The sequence below is a fragment of the Myzus persicae genome, unplaced genomic scaffold, assembly GCF_001856785.1.
Source record: "Myzus persicae strain clone G006 unplaced genomic scaffold, MPER_G0061.0, whole genome shotgun sequence".
Lineage (NCBI taxonomy): Eukaryota > Metazoa > Arthropoda > Insecta > Hemiptera > Aphididae > Myzus > Myzus persicae.
Window position 1 is genome coordinate 227,431 of NW_019101643.1, and position 20,323 is coordinate 247,753.

The window sequence follows — 20,323 nt, forward strand, 5'->3', positions numbered from 1 at the left end:
GAGACATAACCCGAGTAATTTCTTCTGTCTTAGCTTTCAGTAATGAATACATTACAACTCAACGACGACAAAATGTATAATAAAGTATAGTGTATGACAGTAAACAGTACTATAATCACTGCATTAATAACTGTTGAAATTATAATTGTCCTATAGGTATATTATATAACTAACATGTTGATATTAAATTAATTTAAGGATTACTATTAATCATGTTTGAGTGACATTATAGTTTCAACAATTTTTAATATAATTTCTAAAGAAGACACTCCTCTCTCCCCTCCATGCCAAAACAATTGATCTTTCCATCGAGTCCATCATGGTAGACTGCTAAAAATACACTCATGATCGGTTAAACACACGATATCCTATAGTCTTGACACCGCACTTTGACTTAATCAAGAACGAAATATACATTTATTGTAGTAAAATAAACTAAATTTTCTTGGAAAAAACCTCATTGAAAAAAAAAATATATTTATAAAAATGTAATGTAACTAATGGCTTGAGATACCAAAGTTTGTTTTTTTGGATCAATAAAAAAAAATTACAATTATAATTAGGTACTGCATATTCATGTACAGTTAGTTTGTTTAATGCAGGTTTTCATATTCTTAAAATACATTTTTATACATCTCAATAACACCATTTTATACTTAAATCATTACTTAAAATTTCTGAGAATATCTCTCGAAATCCCTTGGTTAACGTGTAACGAGCAATTCCACCGGAATAGAGAAAACTGTAAACTGTACAGTTCAAGAAATTTAACACAGAACGCAACTCGATAGAGTTATCTATCACTGCTCAAGTTATAATATGACCAGCTATGCATTTTAATATTTTGTTAATTAAAATTGTATTGTAAAAGTACTTAATCCATGTTGGAACATTGGAACAATACAATTCAAGATAACAATTAAGGTTTTGAATTTCATATATTTGATTAGAAATTGTTCGATTGAAATATATCAATGAAGTTAAGTATATTTTTAATATGTGTCCTGATATAGACGATTATTATTGTTTATCTAGTGGATGTCACGATTAGATAGTGGAAAAAAAGATAGTAGATAGATAATGGACACATAGAAAAATCTATAGTGAAATATTTATCAACAATGATAGCTGTTGAAATAATATTATTAATGGTTATAAGTTATAACCTTATCACTTTTCAATTACATATTATATCTACTGTTCATTATTCGCCATGAATTTCATAGATAAATCCAAGGCTTGAATTTTTATTATTTAAAACTCATCTGAGTTCCTATTAAGTATTCCCACATTTTCTTTTTTTACGATAAAAACTATACCCATACCAATTATATTAAAATATAATAACACCAGGTAATATTATTTTTTAAATATTGCATAATAATTTGAAATAATTATCAAACCAGATATAATAAGAAACAAATAGAATGTGTATTACTATGAAGCTTTGAGCCCATGAAGTAGTTATAGTGTTTAAACTAATTTATACTGATATTATAAATCAACTTTCACATTGTAGGTACTGTGTTAACAGTTTATCTTTGTTCCACAAAATAAACATACTTTTAAAAATGTATTCTCTCTTGTTCTGCATTTACCACCTAGAGATTAAAACAGTAATTCTAATTTTTCATGATATTATAAAACCCTATTAATAATAAAAGTGCACTATTTCTCTACGTTCGACTACAATAATTACAGAACTGCATTACAGCCTAACAAAATCGATTGAATGTTTTTAGCATTGAATTCAATTAAATCTGACCTTAAACCGAGAATGTTAAAAATCGATTTTTCAAAGGTATCAGTTTGAAAGCTACCTACTATGAATAGTTTCGTTATAGAGGTTTCGTTTATAAAAAATTGTTTTGGAATCATATTCAGGATAAATGTAGAACTCTCGTTGGTTATATTATAGAATTAACTTCTATTGCTAAAAATACAAGGAAGTGGACGGATTTGAGTTGGTATCTCACAGTATATATATATATTTTACTAAGAATAAAAGAAATGTAAATTAAGTCTATTTAACAGCTCCCGTTAACAGTTTAATTATTTTAAGAAAAATACTTTAAAATGTAAATTAAAAACTTCACTAAATGTGCAAGGGATCGCAATCGTTTTCACTAAATCTGGTTAAGGATGAAAATGTATGGAATTTTCTAATATAGTAATTGTGTTGTATAGGTATTATATAATATTGTATAATACAATTGTATACAATTCTCTATTTGCAATCATCTCATCGGTACGACTATAATAATAATTATTGTACACAAAGGCTTGATGATAATTTACATTTTACATATTATTAAGCTAATACAAAAACCATTTCGAAATTGTACAAGTACAGGTAGGTATGGCTTATATTATGCAAATCGAGTGAAATTTTTCTCTAACAATGTCCCGTGGACCGTGGTTATATAGGTACCGTGAAAAAAGGACCACGACCACTCACACCACACGATCAATTTGTAAAGCCGAATTATATTATTATCATTATTGTTCTTATCATCATCATCATCATCATCATCATCATCATTATCATTATTATGACTATTATTATTATTATTATTATTATTATTAATACCACTACTGAAGCAATTCAGGCCAGTATAGTTTTGTAGTTTCGTGGTCGCATTGATGCATAATTATAATATTATATTAGATCACAATTACATTTGAACTGCAAATCTATATTATGTTTCGCGACGACGACGATAATAATATTATTATTTTGACTTACGCTGTTCTATCGATGATGTAATTTGAAATAATCTCTCTGAATTTGATAAATGCAATTTTTTATTTAAAATTAGATTTATTTATTCGCTAGACTGGATGTGAGCGACGAATATACATCGGACTGCGTACACGATTTTTTCCCGCTCATAATCACATGAATTGATCGAGAGAAAAAAACTCGTAGTGCATCTCAGTTTAAAAACGGACTTTGCATACGCCGCATGCGTATATAATATTATAAATATATTGGCGGGCAATTTTCTCACGTACCCTCGGCGTCGGTCGGTCCCCGACAGGCGTAAAAAAAAAAAAAATAAAAAAAATGTATAAGTATACACGATCTGTGAACCCGATGCGGTTACACAGGGTATACCGTGGTCCTTGATATCGTTAACGACTACGCTGACCCGTTTGTAATTTCGTATCCGCGGCAACCACGCATAATAATTTTGCGACTCTTAACCGAACGCGTACCACAGGGTCGTTAAGATATTTCGAGTCCGAACGAGACGGACTGATCGAAATATAATATGATTCCGGCTATTATCATAATAATTAGGCTTTGTAATAATAGTGTACGTATAATACACTGCACGCAACGGGTATAGCGTGAATATGACGTGCGAAATGTATTATTTAAATTACTTTTCATATTTTATTATTGTTTTATGGTCAAATTATGTTTTTATTGATCTCGATTAGATTTTTTGATTTTGCCTTCTCATTCTGTTAATTAAAATAATTTAAGCATTATTACATGTCTTGTATAAAACCTTAAAACGTATCAACTTAAAGCAAAACAATTGACTTCGAGGACGAAAAACTAATAACAGTATTATGACGTATATTGTTATTATAAAAACATTAATACCATTTGAATGCTTAAGTGTCGTGTTTAAAAAACGCATAGATGTGAAATTAAAATGGAAACGTTCGCTGGCGTGTAATCATAAGTTAGTAAGTTAGTGAAACGAGTAGGTAGGTAGGTGCTAAAAAACGACTTCGTCCTTCGTTTGCTCTCGGAAAAGCGAAGTTTGATCACGATTCACCGTTCTTGATTATTCTGCTTAATATATAATAATATTATAATATGATTAAAGTTTTTTCTTTTCTCACTATAGCGCCGTTCGAAACATTATGTATTACACCAAATCCGAGAACCCAACATAATTCGTTTCTCGTCAGGTCTATCATCTATAACTTTGATATTTTAACAATGTCCGTCGTGTGCTTATTGCTTACTGTCATCATTACTATTGCGTGATCACGGAATATTCGTAACAACTTGTATAATGGACAAGGATTAAGTATTATTCACCGTAGTTCAATGAGAAGATATAATTGTATAATCGATAGGTAAGAGAATAGTCGTTTTAAATTTCTTAAAGATAAATCCATAATAATAACTTTTTTTTTCTAAGGCATCTTAAAGACCATTAAGGTTCACTTCCACAGCAACAACGTCATCCCTCCACTTCTCCCCGTTCATTTAAACTTCTTCTGCGTTCTCTACCACAATTATCTTGAGGTCTTCCTTGATTCTGTCAGCCCAAAATTGTCTGGGTCGTCTTCTGGCCCGTTTGATGTGTTTGGTATCCATCTAATTATGCTCCCTAATATTTCTTCACATCTCCGTACCGGCCATTGTCATATTCTGCTACTCTTTATGGTCCAAATAAGGTTTACTTATCCATATAATCATCTTTACTCTTAATTTGTAATAATTTCAAATTCGCTTTCTTAATTTTTTTTTTTGGTCTAAATATTTTCCGAGGTTTTCCTTTCAAAAACACTAAATTTGTTCTTGGCCATCTTAGTGGTTTCCCGCGATTCACGTAACACATATTCACATTTACATTCGTATAACAGTATGGGTTTAATTAGAACTTTGTAAATTGTTATATTGTGTAATAATCAATATTACACATTGTATATTGAGCTTTAATAGAATTTTGTTCATTATAGTGCCGATGTTTCAAGCCGTATGTGTGGTTGGTTTGCATTGTTTATAATAATCTAAATACTAAGTATCTATACTTACATTTCTAAAAAAATGTTATAGGGGAAAAAAAAAGAAAATCATCATTGTTATTATTAATACTTTTCAGTTTTAATTTTTTAAATACACTCTTCCGTTAACAATATACCTGAAGACACATATTAATTATTTAATGCCAAAACTAATATTTAAACACATAACAACTATAAGAATTTTTCAAAATATTCATAAACTATTTTATTGCATAGTACAATTGTTCAAAACGATTGCCAAAATATTTATATTCTAAAATTTTCTATGACCTTATGATTTCTCAAAAAGATTCAGCGTAGATAAATCTATTTGAAAGTTAGCGGTCAAACTATTATGTAGTTAAATTTAGAGGGGCTGTGCTAATCTGAACCCACACTATTTAAAAAAATTGTAATAAATAAATTACTTGATTTAAATTAACTTTTTACCGTAAAAGATTTTCTATAAATCAGAATAACAAATTTGATGTTTAATTTTTGTCCAAAAATGTAATTTTTAAGTTTAAATTTATTTTTATTCAAGAAAAATAAGTATATTTCTGCAACTATACAGCATGAGCGTTCATAAAATTATGTAAAATAAACATTTTATCGATTAAAACAAAAGTGATTTTATTTGTCTGGTCGTTCTGTTGCACAAACTGTGTATTATTATTATACGACTATTACACCGCGGGGGGTTATCCTCTAATAGGTACTAGGTAGACGCGTAAACAATACGCAACAATGATGTTGGATTTCATAGTTCATACGATCCACCTACAAGTACTACGCTTATGTAAAGTATGTTATATTATAATAAAATAAGGGAGTAAATGAAAGGTTGTTGAATTCGTAGAAGTCGCCACCGGTTAGTCACTGTCATACGCATTTATTGTTATACATATAACATACTCGTAGTGTGGCCAAGTAGAAAGCGCCCATCGTCTCTGGGCTTGACATCGATGTCGGCAGCTGAGTGGAAGGGAGGGGTAAAGGCTTTCACGTGCATATGTTTACTCTGCTCGCTTATTGTTGACATTTCGCGAATGCTGCAGGACCACGGGTTACACCGCCACAGGACGGGTGTACGACAACGAGACCATAATATAGCGACTTCACGAGTGTGCGTATATTGTACAATAAGTGTACACCCGGCGCCTCGCAATTATCCCGACGAAATATTTGACCTGGCTTTGGTGTGGTGGTTATGGCGTGACATGCTATAATGCGACTAATGTGACGTTCAACTAACCACTGCGCTGTCGCAATAATAATAACAATAATAAGCCTAATAATAATGTTGGTAAATAATATAATAATAATAATAATAATAATAGTTTGTGTCACGTGTTTTGTTTATTCACTGCTGAAACGACCTGAGAGATTTTATGATCGTTGTGGTCGTTAGCCGGACTCGTTACCGTACGCGTTGGCACTAGCAAGTCGCCAGTCTCAGAGAATTTGTCACAGCGTCGATAACCGATTATTTTATGACAAATATTTTAAAACTTTTAATACCACGTCCGAAGATTATTTCCACTCCCACAAAGGCATACACAAATATTATAACTTCTGATGTATATATTTAGACTTCCCTAATGCGTTTCTTTAAAACCTAATACAGCCAATGTATCCACACAGAGCTGTAACTTATGTAAATATATTTTGAAATGCTTAATATTATTAATTGTCATTAGGTGCTATTCAAAATCAATCAACATAAGAACTTAGAAGAATATTATATTATTATATGTTACAATAGACGATTGCATGGCATGTTTGAGGAAAAACATGTTAGGACAATAACCCATATGTAAAAATAATATAATATAATCAGGTCATTATACCTTGGGTAATGGGAACACTTTTCAACTCTGTTTTTAATATCACGGAGCTACAAAATCGAAGCTCAAAGCTTTATTAAACAAATGTTTATTTAATTTTTGAATATCACTATGAAACAATAAATTCAATTACTAAACCAATATTACTACTAAACTAATATTAAATAAAACAGTTTAAATGAAATCATACAATAAAATATGTTATATTTGGTGTGTAAGAGGCATCTGTGGTATTTTCATCGTTTTTCTCTTGTGTAATGTCTATGTATAAAGTATATGGTATAAGTATGTATACAAAAAATAACAATAACTCAGAACTCAGAAGTGACCACCTTGAAAAGAAAAATATAGTAATCGAGAATAATTTGAAATTAATGAATCTACAAGAAATGAAATCTGAAATATTGTTGAATAAAAAACATAACGCCTGAAAATATTTAACTACATCTATTTTTAGAGGAAAAAATAAATACGGGATGAAGTGTGGTGAAAAAAAAGTAGAACCCGTCAAGAATATAATAATATATGAAAACGACTCTATAGAGATTTCAAAGAGAAAAATAACCTTCTAGACTTTATAATATAATATAATATGTGTGTGTGTGTTATGTTTTGGGTTTTGGGTTTCCAAAGAGTTTTCGAAGAAATTATTCGATTATGTTTAAAGTTATCGAAACTGAAACGATACTTGTTTCGTCCGGTATATCTGGTGTTGCGCATCAATATTTCTATTTTATTTTTCGTTCTTCCTGAAGGAAACGGGAAGGAAAAAGTCTCCCATGACGTTTTATAGTTTACCAAAGGGTACTTTCTTCGCCAGCACGTATCGAGAAGTTTAAAAACTTTCCGTGGTGGTAATAAACAACAGCAAGTTGATAGAATAAACATAAATAACGGAATTTACGATCACTGAGGGGTGTAGAAGGGAAAACCGAAAGTTCGAACAACTTTTGGGAGGAGGGCAAAGGGAAACCCTGTAAAAAAATAAATAATGCCAACAGACAAATTACTGGCAAGGAAAAAAACCTAGAAAGCTCCTGTACATTATATAGTTCTTAACACCTCTATCGCGCGATACAGAGAGGGCAAACAGTACACAGGATATAAGATATAATATATAATATATTACATGCGTGTGAGTACCTATATCGATTTTCGTCGTTTTCTGTGCACACATATTATATGTATATATAATACATACGTATAGGTACTAGGGACTTTTCTGTGACTGGCACTATTTAGTTAGTGCTGAACGAGCGAGGTAATGGTGAAATATCGAAAATGTCATCAACGTTGGTCCACACACTAAATGTCTTGTCCCTTACTATGACCTGCCAGTTGTATAGGTATAGAATTCGATAGTAATAATAATTATTATTATTGTTTAAAAGACGTTCCGATTGCACGAAATCCACTGTTTTGGTAAGCTGTATTTTATTTTAATTATTATATAATATTATACTGCTATACGAAAGGACTGCTCAGATCGTGTTCACACTTTCTATTATTCATGTTGTAGAATTTGTCAAATACATGTCGATTTGTAGTCGATTTAGTATAATAATAGTATTATTACAGCATATCTAACTGATTTAATCGCCATAACATATTATTATTATTATTATTATTATTTATCAATGAACTGCTACCACATTGGTATTGTTTGGTATTATTTTAGTGCCAAGTATAATATTATATCGTATTATTGCACACGTTGCTACGAAAATCAATTGTCAATGCACAACATTATTATTCTGTCCGATTTCTAAGAAACCATAAGTCCTTCACATCAGTCCTTGATGTCAGATATTCGTATGCATTATACTTGCCTACTGTAATTTTTACTAATACAAGCAACGATCATCTATTCAATGTGTAAATTATTATAATAATTATTATTATTATTGTTTGTTGTTCTTAATTAACATCGGTGACCATGGACATAAGTTAATTTTTTTTTTTTTTAATTAGGTTACACAATTTGGTTTTGTATGAGAACTTAAAAAATTGTTTGTTGTGGTCACGTCGTGCTGCATATAGGGTGTATGGATTGAAGCTAGTGAGTTCATATACGTATTGGATGCATTCTGTAATTATGTGTTCGACTGAAGGTTCAGTCCCAAAAATATTTCACTTGGGTTTTTTTTCCTTTGCTATGAGGTATCTTTAGTGATGGGTGTGGCCGGGGTCTGTAGTTAATTACCTTATCTCTTCAGTTCAGGTGTCCATTATTATTATGATAAATTTACCTACGAATTTCATAACTGCCACGTTTCATGTTTAAGTATTTAACGGTGTACAGCCAAGTATTTATCGAGATAATAATTATTATCTATGTTCGTGTTTGCCTAATGTGTAACACGATCGTACAAATTCAGCAGATCGATACCAATACAAACATAACTCAGCTAAATTGTCTGCATCGCATCGTTTCAATCGTCTGCTTTTTTGCACTTGAATAACAATTATAATTGTCGTATTTATGCAGTGCACAATGCATATAAATATATAACACATCAGCTATCTAGACGTGTGCATGTTATAATAAAATTAGACATAGAGTAAAAACAATATTGCACACCGATCACACCTGTATAATATATTCACTGTGATTTAAATTAATTTATGCAGGGTCATTGTATAAGCATTCTCAGCCCTATTTTCCCCTTTGATAAAACATTTATCAAACGCTGTGTTTTAGAACTTTTTATTATAACCAAAGACTATATTTTCAAATTTCTGATATTTTTTGTACTAATTAAGGAGTGTCCTTTGAACTCTCTTAAACTTATATTCTCACATCAGAACCCCACCTATTACTGCAAATTATTTACTGGACGATTTTATTGAAAGTGTTGATGTATCTAAATCAAAATTCTAATGAGTAGTTTCTGAGTTCATAAAATAATTATACTAAGAATAATAATCCTTAAAAATGGTTTTAGAAAAATAGAAAGTACATCGGTATATGTAATATTAAATGTAATAATTATTATACTTATATAATTTTTAACAGCTATTGACTTATATTGAAATATCAATGGTGACTACTAATATTTTCTTAAATAATCACCAATAATTTTATGTATGGCGAAAGAGCGTTGTATTTTAACGAATATTCGTGACTTCACATGTGGTGAGTAATATATGGAAGTGCACCTTATTTGTCTGATAAACGGCTAAAAACCGTATTAAGTAATAACACGATAATCATCATCTGATAATTGTTTGAGATGGATTATGTTTGTTTTTAAATTTAGTTTAATTCGTTTGTGTCAGTCGTTTTTTTTTTGTCTCGGACGTTTTTCATTTAAATAGCTTCTTTTTATCAAGAATTAGCATACGAATATAGCTTGTTATCTCAGCGTCACAATGATTGCCTCAAGATCTTTGACGTTTTGTATGAATAAATTATCAAAACTATTAATATAATCGTAGTTAGATTATCGTGATAAGAAAACTAGGGAGATTTTTTTATTACGTACAAAGTAACTATGTGGGAACTGCCTATATAATATTACTATCCCATTTGTATACCTAAAGATGTTATTAGTAAACAGTTATAATAATAATTTACGATCGAACCACGACGCGTCGTCGTTTACTCGACGAAAATACCAAATTTGACTTAATGGGGGGAAGTCGGTGGCTATGTACACAGCCACGTAGCACACACTGCATCGTACGCATCTATGCAGCACAGCGGTCTGTCATCCGATGAAACTATTTAACAATTATTTACTGTCGAACAATTTGTACGAATTCGAAGTATGTGACGTACAGTAAGTTGTTCGGAAACTTCGGTGAATATTTCAACTTTCGGGCGAATATCCTGAGCGTATCGGACTAACTCGCGATACCTCACCTTGCCACCGTTCACCTGTAACAACAGCGGCGGAGTGCCTACGATCGAATAAAATAATATAAACCTATAGGTACTTCCAAACACCAACGAATTGTTTTTCGATTGCCACTTAATCGGTCCTCGGTTTGTCCACGTGTATAGACACACATTTACGAACTGTTCCACAGTATTTTATACCTATACAATACCAGTAATTATTATTTTGAATAAATGCTTAAAATCAAAATTTTAAAATGCTCAGCTAGGTAGTAATCGTGACAACAAGACGTGTTATATACAAGCAAAACAAATATATAGTAGATGCTTATAAAGAATTATATTAACTGTTGATTAAACTATTAATGTATACCTAACCTACTATTACACTATTATTTCTAACTATAAAAATGTATACGTTTTACTAGTCAGATTTCTGTGGAAAAAACGTTCACATTGAATGATTCAAATACAATTCATTGTTTAACAATAATACATGTGAATAAACGTGAAAAAAAACGATTGCTTTTCGTGTAAGATACAAAAGTGTTTAGACTATTTAGGGCCTTTTTACTTAAATTCAATACTATTGTATGTTACAAAAAACTATGTATATTCAATGATGTAAATAAAAAGTTGTACTACCTTTAGGCTATAACTGACTATATTTTAATGCTACATACTAATTCTATTATAAATTGGTTGTTCAGTGAATTTTAATTTAATTTAATTTGTTTAAAAATCATGATAGAATAAATAAAATATTTATCGTTAATTGTTAAATAAACTTTAACTTAATTGCATTTGAATAAAAATGAAACATGAAATTCGATTTTTAAATATAAATTCTAATGGATATAATAATAATTCCATCACAATCATAGCTCCAAGAATTGTAATTTTAAATAATAATTAAAATGTAATTTATTAGTTGAGTAAAATAAATAAAAATCGTATAGTTAACTACTTGCTGAACAATGTCCAATTTATTCAAAATAGAATGAAAATAGTATTGAAAAGAACACCTATTGATACGGTTCAGTGGACCAACCGGGATTGACTGATTAACATGTTTTATCATAACTCTTGATACCGAGGGCGAATCGTCGCCACTGACATCACATTAATCAAGTTCTTCGATTATTTATTTATTATTATTTTTTTTAATCAGAAATGATAATTTAAAATATTGTATCCAACGCAAATAATTTTGCAAGCTTTATCATAAATGCGTAAAAGCGAAAATAAAGCCGACGCCTAACTCGCAAGGGTTAAGTCCGTCCATCAACCCCTCAACAACCACCTCCAAAATTAGAAATACAACATTTATACGGTTAAAAATACGTCACTCTTTGGAATTAATGTATATTATGTTGAATAATAATTAAAGTCACTACGTTAGGTACGTTACCTATTCGGCGGGCGTGCATGATAATAATATTGTTACACCGAACGAGAATCGTCTAGACGCGCAATGAAGTCGCATCGTAATCCCGTTCGCCACGATAGGTACACAAAATAATAACATTATTGCTATCATACTTGGTGTCATGGTTCATTACGAACTATAACTAGTTAGTAAACCGCATTATATTAAGTACGGAAGCTGCAGGAAACAGTGCCCGACGATACTTTTATTTATTATTCCTTTCATTATAATATCGTGTTTTATATGGCCGACGCGCGACGTCAGACTGTGTGCGCTCGTCATAATAACATTACATTACATAATATATATAATCATTATGTAATAAGTGCGACGCACAAGAGGACTGATAAATACCAAAACGATGTAGAAATACTCGTAAGTATATACAAATGTCTCGATAACAGAAAATTTGCGGCGTATACATCTTGGGTCTGTTATATAGGCTTGTTTTAAATTCGTTTTGCCAAGCCTTAACCATAATTGTGTATAGTGGTGGTCGTGTTGCAATAAATAAAAACCATTGGGCTTAACACGAGAATCGATCTATATAGTTACAATTCATAATTTGTTAATGTAATTTAATCTTCTAGTGGGTTACCTACGACTGTGCTGGTAACAAAAATTCTTAACGACAGATCATTTTAAACACATTATGGATGGTAATGTACTAATGTATGATTATAGATAACAATAAACACGAGGAACCTTTTATAGACGTCTATAGTTCCCGAGTATTGGAAATATAAAACATTAATATTTCAATAATTGACCAAATAAACGATTGAATCTTTTTTTACATTATTTCTTGACTCTATGTACAACTTGACTTAAACAAGCAATTTATCTAACTTTATGGGACCTATCTATAGAATCATTAAAATTTAATAATATAACTTAAATCGTTTTCTCAAAAATCCTCTGACCCATAAATTTAACATTTTTCCTTCGGTAGTTTTGTCTTTATAAATATCAATGAACTCTATGCCTTCTTTCTGTCAACGTATACAGACTAGTCACAATTTTCTGTGAATAAATCAGGTGAACATTTAAAAAAAATGTCAACAAACCACAAAAAGTAAACATAATATTTTACTGTAAAATTATTTGGTTTATTTATGGTAACTTATGGATCTATTTATTTATTTATTTATTTATTTATTGGATTTATGACGTGATTCGTTCAAAAAGGTTGGTTTATCTGACTTGGTACTCAATTGGTGTGCACCGGGATTTATAATGATAGTGCATCTCGGAATCCAATAAGACGTATAATATAGGCTTACGCTTCTATTTTTTTTTTAATTTCACGATGATAATATACATCTCTGAGCATTTATGCAATATTATTTATTTAATAGTACCTAATACCTATATATAATATTATGCTCATTTGTTATAGCATTTCCCGAAAGATCATCGTAACCGCGGAAATGGATGTAACACCTAACGTGCCAAAAGCATATTTCTCCTCAAAAACAACTGTGTGAAATATGGTCGTAAATTTTCCAAAAATTAATATGTACCTTCTACTTCCTAGTGTTATTTGTTTTCAATAATTTGTAAAACTTTTTGACTTACCCTCTAATTTCTTATGCCAAAACTTAAGGATAAACCGGAATCTCACACATACCGTAATACATCTTCTGTATATCTGGTGTTGGGAAAAGCGATAGCTAATATCGATAACCAATAGCGATAACATTATAATGTCGTGCTTCTCAATATATATTATTTGTAATAATACCTAATACGAGTTAGTTCTTCGGTTTCCGTCAACCACGACGCAGTAAACATATGCTGACATTCGCCGCGTAATATTTTTATAGTTATTTGTCTAATAAAACACACAATTATACTTTCAGCCTATGCATTTTAATTAATTATACAGTCCACAACATAAAAGGTAATAAAAAACAAATTAATCAGACATAACATCTGGAATAAAAACATATATTTCAAAATAAAAATTATAAATTACAGTTCTGATAAAAAAATATAGCACATTAATTGCTGATAGCATTGATAGCATATTAATATAATATTATCTCATTTAGTTTATGCAAAATAATAATTTTTATTTATTTATTTCAAAATCGTATTATTAAATCATGAAATCCAATTTTATATTCAAATATTTTCGTACAATGCAACCTCATATCGTTTACACAGATGTTTAACATAATGTTTACATAGTTAGATATGTATCAATACCTAGTACAAATCGCTAGTTGGACTTGTATAGAAAACTATTTACCAGATCACTACTTCTATTTTGCATATCGAGTGCATTTGTCTATGTTATTATTTAGGAACGATTTTACTTAACACATTTTAAATCCTGCAGCTTGTGTTGAACAAAATGACAATAATTTTCAAAATAGTATTTATCTTATTCATTATAGTAAGTACTTTGACTTAAATTTTAGTTATTTTTTTTTTTAATGATATTGTTTGTTTTACTTAGATATTTCTAAAAACAGACGCGATCAAATATCCGAACGATTTCACTCCCACTCTGTTGTCAGGAGAGTGCAAAACAAAATTCGATTTTATTGTTATTGGCGCTGGTAGTGCCGGTGCAATAATTGCTGCTCGTTTGAGTGAAGTCGCTGATTGGAATATTTTACTATTGGAAGCAGGCGGTGATCCTCCAGATTCATCGGAAATTCCACTCAAATGGAGTTTGGCATTAAATACAGAGTACGATTGGAAATTTTTAAGTGAACAGGAAGATAATTTATTCAAAGGTTTAGACGGGGAAAGATGTCACGTGCCCAGGGGATGTATGTTAGGTGGCAGTTCGTCTATGAACGTAATGTTGCAAATTCGTGGAACAAAGTTTGATTTTGACGAATGGGAAAAAGCAGGGTGCACTGGTTGGGGTTTCGATTCCGTTTTGCCTTATTTCATAAAATCTGAAAATTTTACCGACTCGACTAGGTTCGACTCAAAGATTCATGGGAACAGTGGGCCTCTCACAGTGAGTCCCTTTGAATCTCCAGATCCTGCCATAAAAACGATATCACAAGCGGCAGATTTGATGGGCTTGACCAACGTGAAAGATTTGAACAAAAAAGAACGTACGGTTGGATACGCGATGTCAGACAGCACGACTAGGAATGGACTGCGGTGCTGTACGTTGAAAGCCTTTTTAATGCCCAATAGTGGACGGCCAAATTTGTTCGTTGCCAAATATATTCGAGTCACCAGAATTCTGATCGAGGACAAAAGTGCGGTTGGCGTAGAGTTTGTAACAAAAACAGGAGAGTTCAAGACCGTCAACTGTACGCTTGAAGTTATACTATCCGCTGGCGTGGTGATGAGTCCTCAATTACTTATGATATCCGGAATAGGGCCAGCAGCTCACTTGAAGGAGATGGGTGTTAACTTGGTGGCTGATCTTCCCGTCGGCAAAAACTATCAGGACCACGTTGCCTATTTCGGGTTAGTTCTTAGTGACCGTAAGGATAGACCAATCGAAGATATTGCGGCGGAAAGTCAAAAGCTTAGAAAGGAAACATTTGATTTAATCACCAAAGGTGTTAGCACTATGGGACTGACAGGACTTCTTAGTTTTGTCGATACCAAACGCGCGTCCGGAAACCCCGATATCGAAATTATGAAAATCAGATACTCGTGCAACACAACCCAACAAATGAACACGTTCAAGAACATGTTTGGATTTTCTGACGAGATGGCAAAAGTGTACAACGAGTTGAACACGCACAGTGATATAATACTGATGATACCGATTAGTAACATCATAACCAAAACCGGGCAAGTTTTACTGAGATCGAAGGATCCTCTAGCGAGCCCGAAAATAATCTCAAACTATTTGTCGGACCAGCAAGAAATCGATACGATGATCAAGGGTATTGAATTCGTGGTTGAAATGTGCAAGAAGAAACCAATGACTGACGCAGGATACGCTTTTGAAGAGATTGTTTTCCCGAATTGCGAGGCTAAGTGGGGCACTGAAGACTACTGGAAGTGTGGTATTAAAAATCTGGCCACCTCAATTTTCCATTCGGTTGGTACCAACAAGATGGGTGCGATCGGTGACAAGACTTCAGTGGTCGACCCTAGCTTAAAAGTGATTGGTGTTGACAGAATTAGAGTGATTGACTGTTCTGCGATGCCATTATTAGTGACTTGCAACACTAATGCCGCCACAATGATGATTGGTGAAAAAGGAGCGGATATAATCAAAACCCATTATGGAAAATGAGGTTATAACTTTATATTTTTGTCACCTTTTATTATGAGTGTTTCGGGTATATTAATTTATCTTAATCATTTTAAAAATGAATATAAAATATTCTTTTTATCCTATTCCTTAAAAAGAGATTTGACTAAAAAATTAGCAGAAAAATGAAATATTTTCATTTGCAAATAGTATATAATATATAATATAAAAACATAAGTATAAGACTATACGGTTGTTGAAAAACTAAATTAAATAATTCAAAGTCAAACGATCATCTATCACATTTTAAATGATTACCCAATTTGATATGTTTTGAAATAATACGATAGTATTATTATCAGTTATGTATACCTATGTCATATTTTGTGCTCCACGATTATGATAAACCTTGAATTTAATGCCATGTGTATCTTTAAAAGAAAATATTGCACATTTTCATACATTATGTTTGATTAATGAATTTACAAAATTGTCTGTACATTTTTTCACTAGGTGTTTCGCAATTTGTTCACATAACAATGGAAACGCAATGTCAATCATTTTTATGTTAGAACGTAACATTTTAATAAACAACAATATTGGTCGCATCCGTTAGTATAGTAATTGCGGTCTATCGTGAATGCGCATTCAACGTAGTCGTACGGTAGGTATGCTACATTTTGTATTTGTATTTTATATTATACGACCATCTACTATTGTAATGAGTAATGACTAATGACTAATGAGTAATATTTACAAAATTCTCGATGAGTCGTCTCCTGCACTAGACATAGGAGGAATTGTAGGTACTAATTGTTATTGCAAACACAAATCGTTATTGAACGAATTGTTTGCCAATTTAAAAGTCCCCTGAAGGGTGCCTCTTTGATCGCTGTTCGTAACATCACGTGATTATGTGAGGCGCGACCGATTCTCAATCGAAAAATAATTATACATTGCACCGATACGTGCGATGGCCAATTGCCACACATTGATGATCCTCTACCCAATTGTTTCAAATAATGTATTAACTCTAAACGAAAACACGATAACATTAACAAACTAAAAACGGATTATTTAACGGGTTTCGTACCTTTTTTAACAAAAAATACGTGGTGGACGTAGTCGAGTGGACTATCTACCTCATTAATTTATAGATAAAACAACAACGCATAATTTGCCTAAATTCTAAAAATGTCATATATTTCTGAAAATTGTAGACTTACGGTAGATTGATTACGCCAAAACTTGGTTAAATAATTGATTCTCATAAATAACAAATCACTGCATCAGCTCATCTGAAACGAAAACATTGGAATTAAATCACAAATTTATAAATCGTTAAAATGTTCTTAAACTATTGTAAGAAAATATCCAAGTGTTTTTATAAATTTAAATTTTGCATAATATTATATTACATACAAGTGTACTGAATTTGTTTCGAGACACACGGTTTTATAATAATTTATGTCCATCATCACAGCAATTATTCATTTTATGTGTAATGTTATGTTTGTCATTCATGCATTAATTAACTTAATAAAACATCGAGTGGAAATTATATATTTTGAAAGAGAAATAACAAGTGAACAGTTTTTAATATTTATTCACTGATGTTTGTCTAAAAATTATTATTTTTTACCCTCCTCGTTACTATATTTCACGTGACCGAAATTCAATGAATATTTGTTATTTGTAGAGTAAAAAAGCGATGCATCTAGTTACTATTGTAATTATTTATAACTTATAAAACTAATTTTTCACCTGATTATACATTATTGTTTTCAAATTTGTGTGTTTATTTAGATCTATTATTGGATTAATTTAGATTTTATTATGAACTACTGGATTTATTTCTACTTGACTTTAATTACATCATTTTTCATACATATATTTCAGATCGAAATAATTTAGAGTGATAATATTATAACAATGAAGTATGAATTTTTTTTTAATTTCCATGGCAAACTACACCTGAAAATCAATCGAGCATACAAGCGTATACATTTTCATAACGACATCAATTCGTAGTATCTCACAAATGGGAAACGTCGATCATGAAACACGATATGACATATGTCATTACGACAGGTTAAGTTAGATTAGGAAAAAAGGTTTTTTTCTAAAAACAATTAACAAAGTATTGGTGATTTACACAGGTGTATAAAATACATGACATAATTCAATTACAGTTATAATACGAACAGTTCGCTGACAATCAATATTTTCAGATGTATTCTGTTATTTTATTTATTATATTTTTAAACAAAATAATTTGCAAGAATAAAATCATTGAGTCACTATATATAATTCATGTACTTTGAACATATATTGTTGACAGACATTTTAGTCATATTATTGAGTATAACATTTATATTATTTTAGAAAAATATTACAAACGAATAAGACTTACGGAGTAAGTTCTAACCAAACAGAGATGAATTTTAAAACGAGTACCTAGTGCCACCCATTAGGTGTATTGAAACGATTCGCATTTATCAAACATTATAGAAAATATTATCTTTTGTTGAATTTTACTCAATATTCATAGATGCAAGTCTATAACCATTACTTGTTTACAACTTCATAATTTCCTAGCTTAGAATATTTTAAAAGTTTAGTTTTTTTCGGTAATACCTAGGTAAATCAATGGCTATGAATAAATATTTTTGTGTTATTTGTTTAAAACACGACAAACAGAATAATGTAGGTGTATCGTTAAAAAATATTTTCATTGATATACAAATGTGTAATTTGACGCACAATAAAAATAATTTCAACAATAATTATTATCATTTACATAAAAATATTTATAAACGCTATTTACCAATCAAGAGTTTATTTACTTTAGAGCACAAAATGCAATCATGTATTTCTGCATGAAATTCGCATATACACATAATAAGCAGTTCTAGTTTAACATTATATCATTTAACAGTGCAGAAAAATATATTTTGTGAATAGATTTCCGATATAATAATATAATAATTAATAATATAATCATTATGAGATTATTATACACACAACATATATTAGTTTATTATGTCAAAATCTGTATTGTTAATTCAATATAAGATATTTAAAATATTATATTATAGTATATAAAAATTAAACAATGATACAAGCAGTTTCATAATTTTATTTTTTTCAGTGGAATAAACTAAAAGTTGAAACTAAATCATGATTATTGAAATTATTGTCTTGATATTACAAGTTAATTGTATTTAAACTTTTATATCATTCTAGTCTATTTGGAAATTCGTATGCCTGTTCGATATCTTAAAACTTTTTCGACAAATTCAAACGTAAAAGAAAATGTTTCCATTCTAAAAAAATTACCGAACCTTAGATATTTGTTTGGCAATCTTTTTGAAAACTACTTGGCAATTCTAACATACTACTCGACTATATCTATGTCCACTTTAAAATCGATAGAAGTAGAGTTTACAAAACTTTCCAAACACAAAAAAAGTGTTTTTCTTGAAAATAACACATTATTTTAAAACCAATAGCTTTTTTACTCTTATAAGAATTTCAAAATAAATATTTTATTAAAAAGATATACTTTTAACTGAACGAAGTGAACTCGATTTTAAACTTTTTAGTTTCAAGTTGAGATACCCGGAAGTCAGTATAAATAATGAGAATTAATGAAAGAATCGTGAGTGGTAACAAGTGCTGTGTTACAGTTTAATGGAACTATTAAAATCGAAATAAATTATTATCATCTCAAATGTCAAATATATTTCTTATATCACAGCTGTTTTCGAATCACAGTGACACATAAGGTACTGAGACCTGCTGGTCATTAAGGATATGAAAGATCGTTAATCACTTTTGAACTAAAAATAGGCACTACAAGTTGAATACAGAATCAGATTTAGACTTACTTCATTTTTTTTACAACCATCCTTAAATGACTCAACATTTATATTTATAGATATTCCTGAAATAAATATAACTTTAAGAACAGCTGTGGACGGTCTTGCTCCACAAACCTAATTAATAATCACATCCATTACAAAGTATGGTCTATATATTATGTACAAATTCCGCATATTATTAGGCTTAAGCGAATCATAATTATTGTGTAATTAACAATGGAATTAACACATAATGAATATCTCAAAAAGATAAATGACTCACAAATTACCTATGTAAAATTAATTATGTTAATGAATATAACATATTTTTGCGATTTAATGTTTAATATTATATTTTATTGATCAACTTGTTTTGTTTTGAGAGCAGAAAGTATTTGAAAA

General features: G+C 30.5%; 2 protein-coding genes across 7 annotated transcripts in view; one reads left to right on the forward strand and one right to left on the reverse strand.

Moving 5' to 3' along the window:
- LOC111029930 overlaps positions 1–20,323 on the reverse strand; it is a 194,769-nt gene that overhangs the window by 124,553 nt on the left and 49,893 nt on the right. For 2 of the 6 annotated variants that reach the window (XM_022309178.1, XM_022309182.1), the window contains exons 1-2: positions 17,285–19,094; positions 13,451–13,523 (exon numbers count right to left, since the gene is read on the reverse strand). The gene's annotated coding sequence lies outside the window, so the exon portion shown is untranslated. Of the gene's footprint in view, positions 1–13,450; positions 13,524–17,284; positions 19,095–20,323 lie in introns of those variants that run through there. The other 4 variants (XM_022309181.1, XM_022309179.1, XM_022309177.1 and 1 more) reach the window with 3 other exon arrangements.
- Positions 14,100–16,204, forward strand: LOC111029931 (glucose dehydrogenase [FAD, quinone]-like). The gene is made up of 2 exons (XM_022309183.1): positions 14,100–14,273; positions 14,337–16,204. Exons 1-2 carry the CDS (start codon positions 14,232–14,234, stop codon positions 16,098–16,100), a joined length of 1,806 nt encoding a protein of 601 aa, XP_022164875.1. The 5' UTR covers positions 14,100–14,231; the 3' UTR covers positions 16,101–16,204.